Source organism: Diospyros lotus, chromosome 11 (genome assembly GCF_014633365.1).
Source record: "Diospyros lotus cultivar Yz01 chromosome 11, ASM1463336v1, whole genome shotgun sequence".
Lineage (NCBI taxonomy): Eukaryota > Viridiplantae > Streptophyta > Magnoliopsida > Ericales > Ebenaceae > Diospyros > Diospyros lotus.
The window spans coordinates 24,160,565-24,173,138 of record NC_068348.1 but is presented as its reverse complement, the minus strand read 5'-3'; the positions used below and the strand labels follow the sequence as shown (position 1 = coordinate 24,173,138).

Sequence of the window (12,574 nt, the reverse complement as noted above, 5' to 3'; positions counted from 1 at the left end):
GAAAGATATTTTTTATTTTTTAATTAATCTTATTTTTTAATTTATTTGTCGTGTATGTAAATTATATGATTTAATTCATCCGTAGTGTATGTAAATTATGTGATTTAACTAGTGATCGATGTTATGTTATTTTTAAAAATAAATTATATAGATGCATGTTATTTGATATTATTGAGAAATTATTTTAATTTTTAAAAATATTAATAATTTTCTACTATCTTATATCGATATATTATAATTGCTGCTATTTAAATAATAGAATAAAATGACTTTGACAATAGTGGATGAGGAAGTGAGTGCACGCGATTAAGGAGTAATAGTGAATGATTGATCCTAAACAATTTAAATGAAGGATAAATATGAATTTTCATTTGAAGATATTTTAGGGATATTAAAAGTAGGTTAAGAAGAGCAAAAATGATGATTACAAATAGAATTTCCCAAATTTATTTTACCATTTGTTTGAGTCCAAGCTCATACCCAGAGTCTAGAGGCTCTTTGATTAACGAGAATAGTATTTGCTTGAAATAAATGCACGATCCCAAATTTGTAGGATGATAATGAATAACTTTCTAACGGTGATGGAGATACCAACCAAATCAACCCTTTCTGTGGGAGTTCATTATTGCAAATGTACTCACTATTAAAACATTGTTTATAATCCAATTGTTTAGTGTGATGGCATCAAAATAATGCTTCATCTAACACTTCCTACTACACTCGCATCAATAATATCCCCCAAAGAACACCTTATAATCACATCATTTTCATTATATATTTTTCAACTGTTACCTTATCCAATCCAACAAAGCATATTATACACAAAACCGTAAACAGGACATTATATAAGCCAGGTACCATCTGTGATTCACAATATCTTGTATCAAGCATAACCACCGAAAACAAGCTTCACCTTCTCCTGGTCTTGTTATTTCACCAAGAAATCACTGCAAAAACAACCAAGAACCTCAACTTCTATCCGGGAATGGCAGCATTATTGAGGTGCCCCGGAGTCTGATCTCTTCCCCTGCAACATTGACTCGGAAAAGAGACGGTGTAGCTTCAGAATTTCCTCCGTAAGGTGCCTGTAGCCGTTCACCGGCTCACCCATCTTTTCAACCAGCCAAGGATGGGGCTGCCAAAGACTGCAATCGACATAACAGAAGTTTCCAACATCGCAAACTGAGAAATATGGATGTTTGAAACAGGAGGAGGAATATTGCACAATGCATTCAGAGATAGGTACGAACAAGGAAACTATAGCTGCTCTCCAATTGGTGTCCCTATTCCTTCTGAGTTGATTCCCCATCCAGATCACACCTCAGTGCTGCAATCTTGGAACTGGTTGAAATAGCAGTGAAATAACCAATTTCTCAAGTCAAGATGAACCTAAGGAAAAACTAGGCTTCATTGAGGCAAGCCCCAGTAAAAATAACACCTGACCTATCCATGTCTTCAACTACATGAACCATACACTGCAAAATTGAGATATAAACTACATCAGAAAGTTCAAGATGAGTTGGATAGTGCAGAAGGTGCTAATGATATCTTGTTAAGTTACAAGGAGTCCACAGCCCGAGGCTGCTGATTTCAACCAACAAGCCACTCATTACTTTCTGTTGTTGCCATAACCAAGAACTTCTACTTCTCCATGTAGAAGTCAGAAAAAATCTTGCAAAATGTTGTTATTATTCAATTTCTAACGTATATAATACATATATACAAGCAGTATATACAAGAATTACCACCACATCCTCACTATTATATACCTCAACAAGAACCCTGGCACATTTCTTTGTTGATGATACAAAATTACATGCAATTATGTTGCAAGAATGGACACCATTAATAATTAATATTCAACTATATTTCACAATGGTCAGTTATATTCCCAAATAATAGCAGAGCGTTGGCTGTTTTCCCAAACTCAAATTTCATTTCTGAAAGTTGACCAGAGCTCCAAAATCCTAGACGAACTTTATCATTGTCCTTGGCCAATGGCCATCAAACTTAACCTTCTTTCATACGAATAAGTATTGCTCCTAAAATATATTATATCATCTTAAAACAAGTCTGAGATAACATAACCTTTAGCAGTTTCTACTCCTATTCTGCATATAATATAACTCATTTAGTTCATAGTTGAAGTTCAAATTAACAATTGATATTTGTAAGATCAGTTCCGCTAATTATGCATGAAGGTTCAACGTTGCATTGTTACCCCAGAAAAAGAAAATGCAAAGAAAGAAATTTTCCTTCCACGTATGGCTTCCGTAAGGAACTAAAAGTGAAAGGTAACACAGGATTGGCGTTTCTTTTCCCACAAAAACTGATAAGCCACAAGACATATGAATACTTGTAAAAAGATTATTTATATTATGCAGGAGAACATCATAAGCAGACAGCAGGTTACTTGCCAAGATAACCTTAGCAAATTGAGACACCCCGCCAACAGCTCTTGGACACAGGTGAGGTCCATTAATAGTGTAAGTTAAGTACCTGGACGATATCCTTCCAAATTGTCAAATACTTTGCCATTTGTAAGCTTCATTCAATTATTTGTCTCTGTGATAGCAGTTAAATCATAAATGTCAGACCACCAAATTCTACAAAAGACAGAAAATTAACAGAGAAGTTCACTCAATCTCCAGTCATTACCAGGTTGCATTTCCAACGGAGGATATACATACAATCTGGGCTCAATCTCCAGTTATTACCAGGTTGCATTTGCAAACTGAGCATATACACTCTGTAAGGATAAGCTGCAGAAGGTACCATCATCTTGCCATTACATGCAGCAACAATCCTTTTAGCTTCATATTAAAAGGAAACAAGAAAACAAAAAGAGAGAGAGGACAGAGTTTTAGCTCAATATATACATTCAAAACTTAAGTAGTAGAAATAAACTGTGTGATCCTTTCATGATCGCAAAAGAGTTCACTATCTTTTGCATGCATTTGAATACCCCTTCAGTCTAAGATAGCATTTGCACTTAAAAGATTCAGCCAGTGCCACAGATTTCCACAAATATTCAAGTAAGCTAACCAGATCTGATGGAGGCCGATAATGGTATCAAAACTGGTATAATACTAAAGAAAAAATTTAGAAAATTATCCCCATTCAATATTTGTGCTGAAATTTACTTAGTGAGCAGATATGCAATGGCATGGTAGAGAATATCTAATTTGGGGAACATTGCATGAAGAATGATTGGCAATTCAAAGATATCTTGATCAGCATAGTGACAAAGGAACTTTGCAGGAACCAAAAAATAAGAATACATTTGAACAAGAAGTCCTCGTGCACTATAACAACTTCTGCTATTCTGGATTTATTCAGCATAATTTAGAAATTATACTTCTATGATTATATGTTAAATAATAAATTACATCCAAAATATTACACTTCATAGGACATGTAGATTACATTCTTGATTCTCTCATGAAAAAATAGCATATAAAAGTAAACACTGTACAAAATTAAAATTACCGTATTGCAGTATCTTTCAAGAGGATGCAAGAAAAACTCATTAGCTTCAAGCCACCAAATAAATGCTGCAATAAACTCATTTTTAAAGAAGAGCTAACAAGCACAGAGCAGTTGACCAAATTAATGCGTGTCACTGTTCCAAGTTTCCCTGAAACCTACAAAACATGTTTTTATCAATTTTGAGAACAAGAATTTACATAATTGTACATTTCAGTACTGTGTAAATGAAATATTCTCATGCCCACGTATTAGGAAAGAAGATAACAACAACAACAAAAACAACTGGGCTCAGACAAACAAATGCTGCAATAAACTCATTTTTAAAGAAGAGCTAACAAGCACAGAGCAGTTGACCAAATTAATGCGTGCCACTGTTCAAGTTTCCCTGAAACCTACAAAACATGTTTTTATCAATTTTGAGAACAAGAATTTACACAATTGTACATTTCAGTACTGTGTAAATGAAATATTCTCATGCCCACGTATTAGGAAAGAAGATAACAACAACAACAACAAAAACAACTGGACCCAGACAAACAAATGCTGCAATAAACTCATTTTTAAAGAAGAGCTAACAAGCACAGAGCAGTTGACCAAATTAATGCGTGCCACTGTTCAAGTTTCCCTGAAACCTACAAAACATGTTTTTATCAATTTTGAGAACAAGAATTTACATAATTGTACATTTCAGTACTGTGTGTAAATGAAATATTCTCATGCCCACGTAATAGGAAAGAAGATAACAACAACAACAAAAACAACTGGGCTCAGATAAGCAAGAATGTATATATATACACAAAAACCTTCAAGATGACACATATGAATGAAGATACAGGGTGTAAGGAATAGAAGATTATAAAAGGTGTGATTGTACGCACCTGCATTTTGCGGAGATCATTTTATCCACTTGCTACCCTTGGATTCAATAATAAGGTTGCTCCCAGTCGCAAATGCAAATTGTGGAAACAGCTGTTTTGCAAAACAAATGTAAGGCTGCTTTACAAAACAGCACTCTCCCAACCCTTGCAAAGCTGGAAGCCTCATGCATTGGGGATGCCCTTTTAACCTTCTGTAAATATGGCAGCATCCAGTCCTAGAATCTTAAAGGTTTGATCATTGGGAAAAATGCCCTCCTTCCTCATTTCTTTGAACACCTCATGAACTTTATCCAGATGTCCAAGTCTACGATGCCCATTCATGAGAACATTATAAGTCACAACATCAGGATAGACTTTCTTTCTTCTCATTTCGTCCACCAACATGTGAGCAATGTCCATCCTATTGTTGTCGCAAAATGCGTAGATTAGACAAGTATATGTAACAACACTAGGCAGTTTGCCTCTCCCCAACATTTCTCTTAACAATTCGCATGCCTTTTTCATATCTCCAATTTTGCAGAATCCATTAATAATTGATGTATAAGAAATCATATCTGGGTCCAAGCCCTTCCAAGTCATTTCCCTAAACAAATTATAAGCTTCAACTGTTCTACTTTCATTGCATAATGTGTTGATGAGAATTGTATATGCAACAGTGTCAGGAATAAGCCCGTGTTTTAACATTCCTGCATAGAACATGAAGGCTTTTCCTGAATTTAACTGTTTACCAAAACCATCTATAATAGCGCTGTAAGTGACAGTGTGAAGGGAAATGCCACTCTTAAGCATTAATGGGATGAGTTGCAATGCTGCTTCTGGTTTTCTTTCTTCACACAGCCTGCAAATAACTATAGTATAGGTAAAGTTATTAGGGCAAATGCCTTGGTCCCTCATTTCTTGTATTAGTTGCAAAGCATCTTCCACATGCCCTTCCTTGCAATACCTGTGAACAATAAAATTACAAGTGACTGTATCCGGTAGCACACCACCTTCTACCATGACATTGAAAAGTTCCAAGGCATTATCCAAGGAGCCCATCCTGCAAAACCCTTTAATCAGACTATTAAAAGTAGAAGCATTAGGAACCAAGTCATTGCTGGTCATCTCCTCCAAAAGTCCTTGTGCAGTATCCAAATCACCCTGCTCACAGAAACCGCTGATTAAAATGTCATAAGCAGTGTGGTCAAACCTATAACCAGAAACCCGAAGATTATAAAACACCTGGAGTGCAATTTCCATTAGTCCTCTCTTACATAAACCTTTTAAGAGTGAGATATAGGTAACAAGAGATGGTTTTATGTTACTGGATTCCATTTCCTCAATTAAATTAAGACCTTTCTCAAGATTTCCATTTTTGCATAATCCATCAACCAAGATGCTATAACTAATTGCATCGGGTGAAATTCCACAAGCCTTTATCTCTTCCAAAACCCTCAAAGCTTCATCCTCTTCACCTCTTTTGAAAAATCCATCAATAACAGCATTGTAGCAGTAACAATTGAGGGGTATGTTCTTCTGTCTCAAATTTCTGATCAAATTTAAGGCAAATTCAACACATCCAACTCTACAAAGTCCACGGATATAAATGCTATATGTAACAACATTTGGGCTTTCCCCACTCTCTTTCATTTCTTCCAGAATTCCAGTGGCCTTTTCAGTATCTACATCACCTAGGCAATGATGCCTTGTACAGTAAAAATTCATCATGATGGTATAGGTATGTGCATTAGGCAGTGGTCCGGTCTCCTTTATTTTTTGAAATAAACTTGCAAGATCTTCCTCTCTATTTGCTTCTGCCAAGTGTTTAAGCAAGAAATTGCAGGAGAAGATACTAGGTTCTAATCCAATTTCCTTAGCCTTCAGAAACACATCAATTGCATTATCAGTTATTGAATTTGCAGCAAAAACCTTCATAAGAGTACCACATAAAATATTTGCTCCAGCAATTTCATTAGGCAAATCCAGTAATGCAGGGAACAAATGAAACAAATCAAAGTTGCCTTTTTCATAGTAGCAAACAATATCTTTAAGCAAAGAATATACCTCCTTATCCATTCTACCTAATGCAAATATATATACAATGATCCTAAATGCATCAAATGAATGAGAGAATCCATATTTCTCCACAGCTGTTGAAAAACTAATTCCATACGCAGCCATCCAATTCAAAGACTTCAAAACTCTCCCTATAACCGGATATAGCCCGCATTCTCTACCAATTTTTATCCTTTTTCTCGGAGAAAGAGCTTTATTTGCTAGATTTATCTCAACACCTAGACTAGAATCAACCACAGTGTCATCCCATGAATCTGACAACAAAGCCACAGAAGCATAGCTACACCTTCTACAAAAGCATCTTTCCCTGAAACAAACTTGATTCCGAAACAAACCCAAATTTGAAACTAAGCTAAATGACCATCTTTTCCTAAAAGGGTACATACCCATAAAGCAGAAATTCTAGTTACATGAGACCATGCTTCGAACGCTCCAATTCTTTTTTCTTCCCAAAAACATGATAAGAGACTTCACAGAACAATGTAACTGTAGATAAAGCAATGCTACAAGAGAAAGTACCAATTTACCAAAAGACTGCGAAGAATTATAGGAAACCCAGTTCCAGTCAGAAGCCTTGGCCACAGAAACAATCTTGACGAGGGCACATGGACATCACGATTCAGGAGACACGGAGGAGCTTTTCTTCTTCAGTGGCTTTGGAGGCTTCGAGCTCGTTTTACACAAGTCAAGCTCGAGCTCGGCTAGCCAGAAGCTCGGCTCTCGAGAAGCTTCTGGCGAGCCGAGCTCGTGAAGACGAAGAAAGGAGAAGAGGCAGAGTGAAGACGACGAAAACGAAGACAAAGAGAGGCAGGGTGAATACGACGACGGCGGAGTGAAGCCGAAGTGAGGCAGATCTGTGTGAAGACGGTGAAGACAACGACGGAGTGAGGCAGATATGTCTCACAGAGTCGAAGTCGAGTCGCATAGACGGAGGGGGACGTGCGGCAGAGTCCCAGAGGAGGGGATGTGCGGCGCCGGTGTGCCCCAGTCGCAGAGAGGGGGCGGGGGGGGGGGGGGGGGGGGGGGGGGGGGGGTTGAGAAAAAAAAATACTCGTTCGAAATTATTTATTAAACATAAATGTTAGTATTTATTTAAAAAAAAATCATTCGAAATTATTTATTAAAAATAAATGAGTTAAAATTAAATTTAATTTTGACTCTCAATTTATAAGTGAGAGGAGTTTGATCTTAATAAAGTTTGAATTATTAAAACTTATTAATATATTCTATTAGAGTTTTGTAAATACAAATAATCTTAATTAGCGACTCGTAAATATATTCAATTAAAAGTTTACAAATATCTCGTAGTTGTTGTAAAAAATACAACAATTAAATTTTATGATGTGGGGTCTACTCGAGGTCGGTGTCTAGTGAAATGAGGTTGTAGTGAAAGAAGTTGCTGCAAGAGAGTTTGTCACAAGAATGTTTGCTGCAAGGGGATTTGCCACAAGAATCTATCTCGTCGCAAGAATCTTGCCTCAAGCCATTTGCCTTAAGACTCTTACCGCAAGGATTTTGCCACAAGAATTTACTTTCACTATAAGGGTTTCACTGCAAGGATTTGATTTCACCACAAAAAGTTACCTTCGCCATAAGGGCCTTGCCGCAAGGATTTGCCTCGCAACAAGGGTCTATCTTGCCATAAGGATTTGACTTTGCTGCAAGGATTTACTTTCGCCATAAGGGCCTTGTCACAAGGATTTGACTTCGTCACAAAGATTTACCTTTGCCACAAGGGTCTCGCCGCAATGATTTGATTTCGCCACAAGGGTCTATCTTGCCACAAGAGTATTACCTCAAGCACTTTCTCCTTAAGAATCTCATCACAAGGATATTGCCCGGTTGACACTCAAAAATGGATTAGAAGGCTCACAGAAATTCTTGCCCACAATGACCCTCCAATGCCTAAGTCACTATCGGATCAGGATAATTGTTCACGAAAACAATCAAGACATAGTCAATGTGTTAAAATTTTGCCGAATTCGAAAGTCCCCTTCAAGGTCCTATAAGTGGGTATTTATAGAGCATGATTCTCAAGGATATATGATGTTGACACATATCGCTTATTGAATGGAGTTTTAGCCTTGCCGAGAGGTCTTTGGAATTGTCACGAGGGCATTTGCCGTAAAGCCCTTGCGACAAGTTGCAACACACTGCCGCAAAACCTGCCATGAGGCCTTGCAAACCTTGCGGCACACTATCGCAAGGCTGGCCACAAGGCCTTGCTGCACAAGCCGATCACAAGGCTTGACATGAGCCTTGATTTTTATTTTTATTTTTTTCTTAAAAAATTCTCATTATTCTTGCTCGAAAAATTTATGGCACAACACTCGTAAATAAGTTCATTTATAAATATATTATTTAATATAAAGTTATATAACTTTAAATTATTATAATAATATAATTAAATTGAATATATTTAAAATTATTATATATATTAATTTAATTATTTAACATAATACAATATATGTATATATAATAATATAGTAAAATAGAAAATTAGGTTTAATCAAACACCATATAAATAGTTGTATAAATTAAAAACCTTAAAAAGTGAAAGAAAATTGAAGACTGAATGTTAGCACATGCCATCGTTGTCACCGTTGCAAACCTCCATTTGAGGCTAAACCACAGCCAACTATCACCTTTCACCACCATCATATGCCATCACACACTGCCTTTCGCTACTCTATTATCGCTGCTTGTGTGTTGTCTTCGTCTGCCGCTGCTATGCACACCCCTGTTGCATTATTGTTGCTCGATGTCGTCTCCTACCGCTGTCATCACACACCCCCTATATTCGCCCCTTGCCCATTACAGTCGCCTCTCTGAAGCATTGTCCATAACCACTTCACACATTTCTCCCTTTTTGTTGCCATTACACACATTTCTTCTTCTATTCATGTTGCATAGCATCCTTAGACTTGCCAATAGGCACTTGAGGTTGACAAGTCGAGCTCAAGCTAAGCTTTAAGGCTTGAGCCGAGCTTGAGCTTAGCTCAACTCGGTTCGATTATAATCCTAACACTGCCTGTCTTTTCCTTCTATTTGTGTTTCCCAAATGACATATTCATCATTGTCGTTGTTGTTTATTGAAGCTTGAAGAGGGTTTTAGAGAAAAATGTGAGTTGGGATTGCGACAAGCTCAAAGAGGAGGAAGAGAAAGCTGGAAGGATGGCAATTAGCGAAGCCAATCAAAGACCATTGATGATGGTTGGTAGCAAAGGTCAAATAGAAGAAAAGGATGGGGAAGATGAAGAGAAGAAGAGGAGAAAGAGGTTTTGGCATGGCAACACCCCGTGAAGCCCTTTCTCTTCTTCTATTAGACCTTTGCCACATGTTACCCTTCCAACTCTCTCTTCCTCCTCTTTGAGCTCATTGTCATCCTAACTCGCTTTTCATTTAAAACCCATTTTGAGCTTCAACAGACAATGACAACAATGGTGGATCTATCATCTGTAAAACACAAAGAGAAAGGCCCATAGCCAAATAAAAGAAAGAAAGGGTAGTGGTAGAGAAGGGGATAGCCAAAACGACGTCTCTTTGGCCTCATTTGGTCTGGACACAATTTTAAATGCAACATGAACTGATTTTAACTATTTTTCACACATATATATTACATTAATGATAACTTAATAAATATAGTCGTTGTAAGCATATTAAATTTAATGGAGTTATTATAATAATTTAAAATCTGATAATTTTATGTTAAATAATATATTTATAAAATTATAAATAAATTTATTAATGTATTTATAAACAAACTTATTTACGAATCTATTTGCTACCTTTTAACCAAACATGTTCACAAACTACTAATTAAATCTATTAACGAGTTTTAACGGGTTGAGTTTTGCTGAACTCAAGTTTAGTTCATTTACAAATTGAGTTTCAAATTTAAGTTTAAACCTAACTTAATAAGATAATAAATAAACTTGAACTAGTTTTTATTGAGATGAACACTGAGTAACTTGTGAACAACTTGATTTATTTTTTACTCTACTCTCACTCACTCTGAGGCATTTGAATGTATTTTTTGCATGCTAACTTTAAGGCTGAAGCCCAAAGCACAATTACACTCAGATAATTGGTATTCTTAATTTTTTAAATAAAATTATATAATTTTTAATAATCTTTTGATTAAGGAGATTTTAATATAATTTTTAAAATATGAGATATTATAATTTAGTAAAATCTTAGAGGTGTTTTGTCGACGTTTGATTTCGGCCGACCGTGATTCGTTTTGGGCCGCGGTGAGTCAATCAAAAAAAAATACCGAGAAGGAAGGAACCCCCCCCAAAGTTCCAAGCGTGTACACCAGAATCTTTTACGTGGTTCGGCCAGAACGATGCCTAGTCCACGGCCGCCATCTGATTATTCTCCCAGAGTGGCGGTATCTGATTATTCTCTTCTGTCCCTTCTCTTTGCTCCTCATGGCCCCCTTTATTTCCATTTTTCTTGAGGGACTTTTACAATCTAGATAATATATAAAAATACAGTGTTTGTATAATGGGGGGCAAATAGTTCTTACCGCCTTCGCAAGACCGGGAGTGGGATCCTCATTACGAGGGGCATGGGCTGTTACAGATAAAGTGATCGGACCCTACCTCTGACTTCTCAGCAGCTTTGCCGCTCATGCGAGCTGGAGGTTTTAGGCGAGCGACTTGGATGGTCCAGCGATCTGGAGGATATTTCAGGAGCTCGTTAGTCGGTTGCTCCGAGCTCGTTGGGGGATTACCGGGAGCTCGCCATACGCTCGCTTTACGAGTTCCGGATCTTTGATGGAGGCTGGACCTTCCTTGACGAGGTCGTCCGGGCCTTCTTGGCCTTGGGTGATTCGGTCGGTCTATCGGACCGAGTCTGGCCCATGCGGGGTGATGCGGGAAATACATATAACATGTTTGAACGTAAATATTCTTCTCCCTATAAATCAATAAAAATGATGTTAATATCGATTTATTTTCTAAATTTATTCCAAATTTTAAATTTATAGATAAATTACACTATTAATTCTATACTCCACTGTAAACTGATCACTATATTTTGAATTTTGTCATTATAGTCACAAAAATTTAATTTTTGTTAAAATTCAGTCTATTTTTTATTTTTTATTAATTTTTAATAACAAAAATTGATGTGATATATATTAATATAAATCTCAAAATTAATTGATTGTAGAGTTTAGGTTAATTTTTAATAATAAGTGGGGGAATTCAAAAAATTCAGGGCTAAGAATGTAATTTACCTTTTTATTTATTTATTTATCAACAAAATTTTAATTTGATTTTAACTATGTTTTGTCGCCAATTGATTGGACGGATAATTATAAATTTAAAAAAATTGATTCAACGGCAGAAATTAGTGGTGCTACAATTTTTTTAGCTTTGGGTTGATGGTGAAATTTGGAATGAATTCAATAAATAAGCAAAATTTAGCAATCTATTAGACTTTAGTCATTTACCATTTTATCCCTTAAAAAGTTCAGTTTTAAAAAGTAATAATAGAAAATAAGTTGATTTAAAAAAATGACAGTTTATTAACTTTTCATCCGTGAATTATAAAACTCTAGAATTTTTTTTTTTTTTTTTTTGTAACCCAAGTTTTGAGTTTCACCCGACTAGTCTTGAGGAGAGTCGACTCTTCCTCAGTTTGTCCGTTAAATAAACTCGAATGCGATCACAACTTATATACATACCTCCATATAAGTCAAATACCAACACAAAGATTTGACTCTTGATATTTTGTGTGAAAGTTCATATACTTTAGTACACGTGTCTTCAGTTGTGGAAAGATAAAAACAAAAAATAAATATAATATAAAATGAAAATAAAAAATAATAAATTTTTATATAAAAATAATAAAAAATATTTAATTTAAAAATAAATATAAATTTCATAATACATTTGAATTAAAACATATTTTCAATATTTCTTAATATTACAAAATAGTATAACAACAACAACAACATATCCAGCCTTTATCTCACTGTATGAGATTGGCTATATGAATTCTAGACTTCCGTATATTTCTGTCTTTTATCATATATTCATTTAAGCCCATGCACTTCATATTAAATTTTAATGTCTCTTCGAAAATCTTCTTTAGTCTGCCTCTATCTTTTTTTTTTTTGACTAATTATTCCATTTCATCAA

General features: G+C 35.7%; 1 protein-coding gene across 8 annotated transcripts; it reads right to left on the bottom strand.

Moving 5' to 3' along the window:
• Nucleotides 1-594: 594 nt before the first annotated feature.
• Nucleotides 595-7,422, bottom strand: LOC127813518 (pentatricopeptide repeat-containing protein At1g63330-like). 8 transcript variants are annotated; one of them, XM_052354524.1, is made up of 6 exons: nucleotides 4,368-7,422; nucleotides 3,490-3,644; nucleotides 2,659-2,813; nucleotides 2,500-2,565; nucleotides 1,251-1,475; nucleotides 595-1,145 (listed from the first exon to the last, which is right to left on the bottom strand). In XM_052354524.1, the coding sequence occupies exon 1, from the start codon at nucleotides 6,810-6,812 to the stop codon at nucleotides 4,551-4,553; it is 2,262 nt and encodes a 753-aa protein (XP_052210484.1). In that variant the 5' UTR covers nucleotides 6,813-7,422; the 3' UTR covers nucleotides 595-1,145; nucleotides 1,251-1,475; nucleotides 2,500-2,565; nucleotides 2,659-2,813; nucleotides 3,490-3,644; nucleotides 4,368-4,550. The 8 variants fall into 8 exon arrangements, with proteins under 8 accessions (XP_052210484.1, XP_052210481.1, XP_052210483.1 ...); XM_052354521.1 differs by having other exon boundaries at nucleotides 595-1,475; XM_052354523.1 differs by having other exon boundaries at nucleotides 595-1,475; nucleotides 2,659-2,806.
• Nucleotides 7,423-12,574: the final 5,152 nt, after the last annotated feature.

Excerpts from the sequence above, each read along its gene's own strand:
- LOC127813518 (XM_052354521.1), bottom strand. The coding sequence starts at position 6,812 with ATGGGTATGTACCCTTTTAGGAAAAGATGGTCATTTAGCTTAGTTTCA.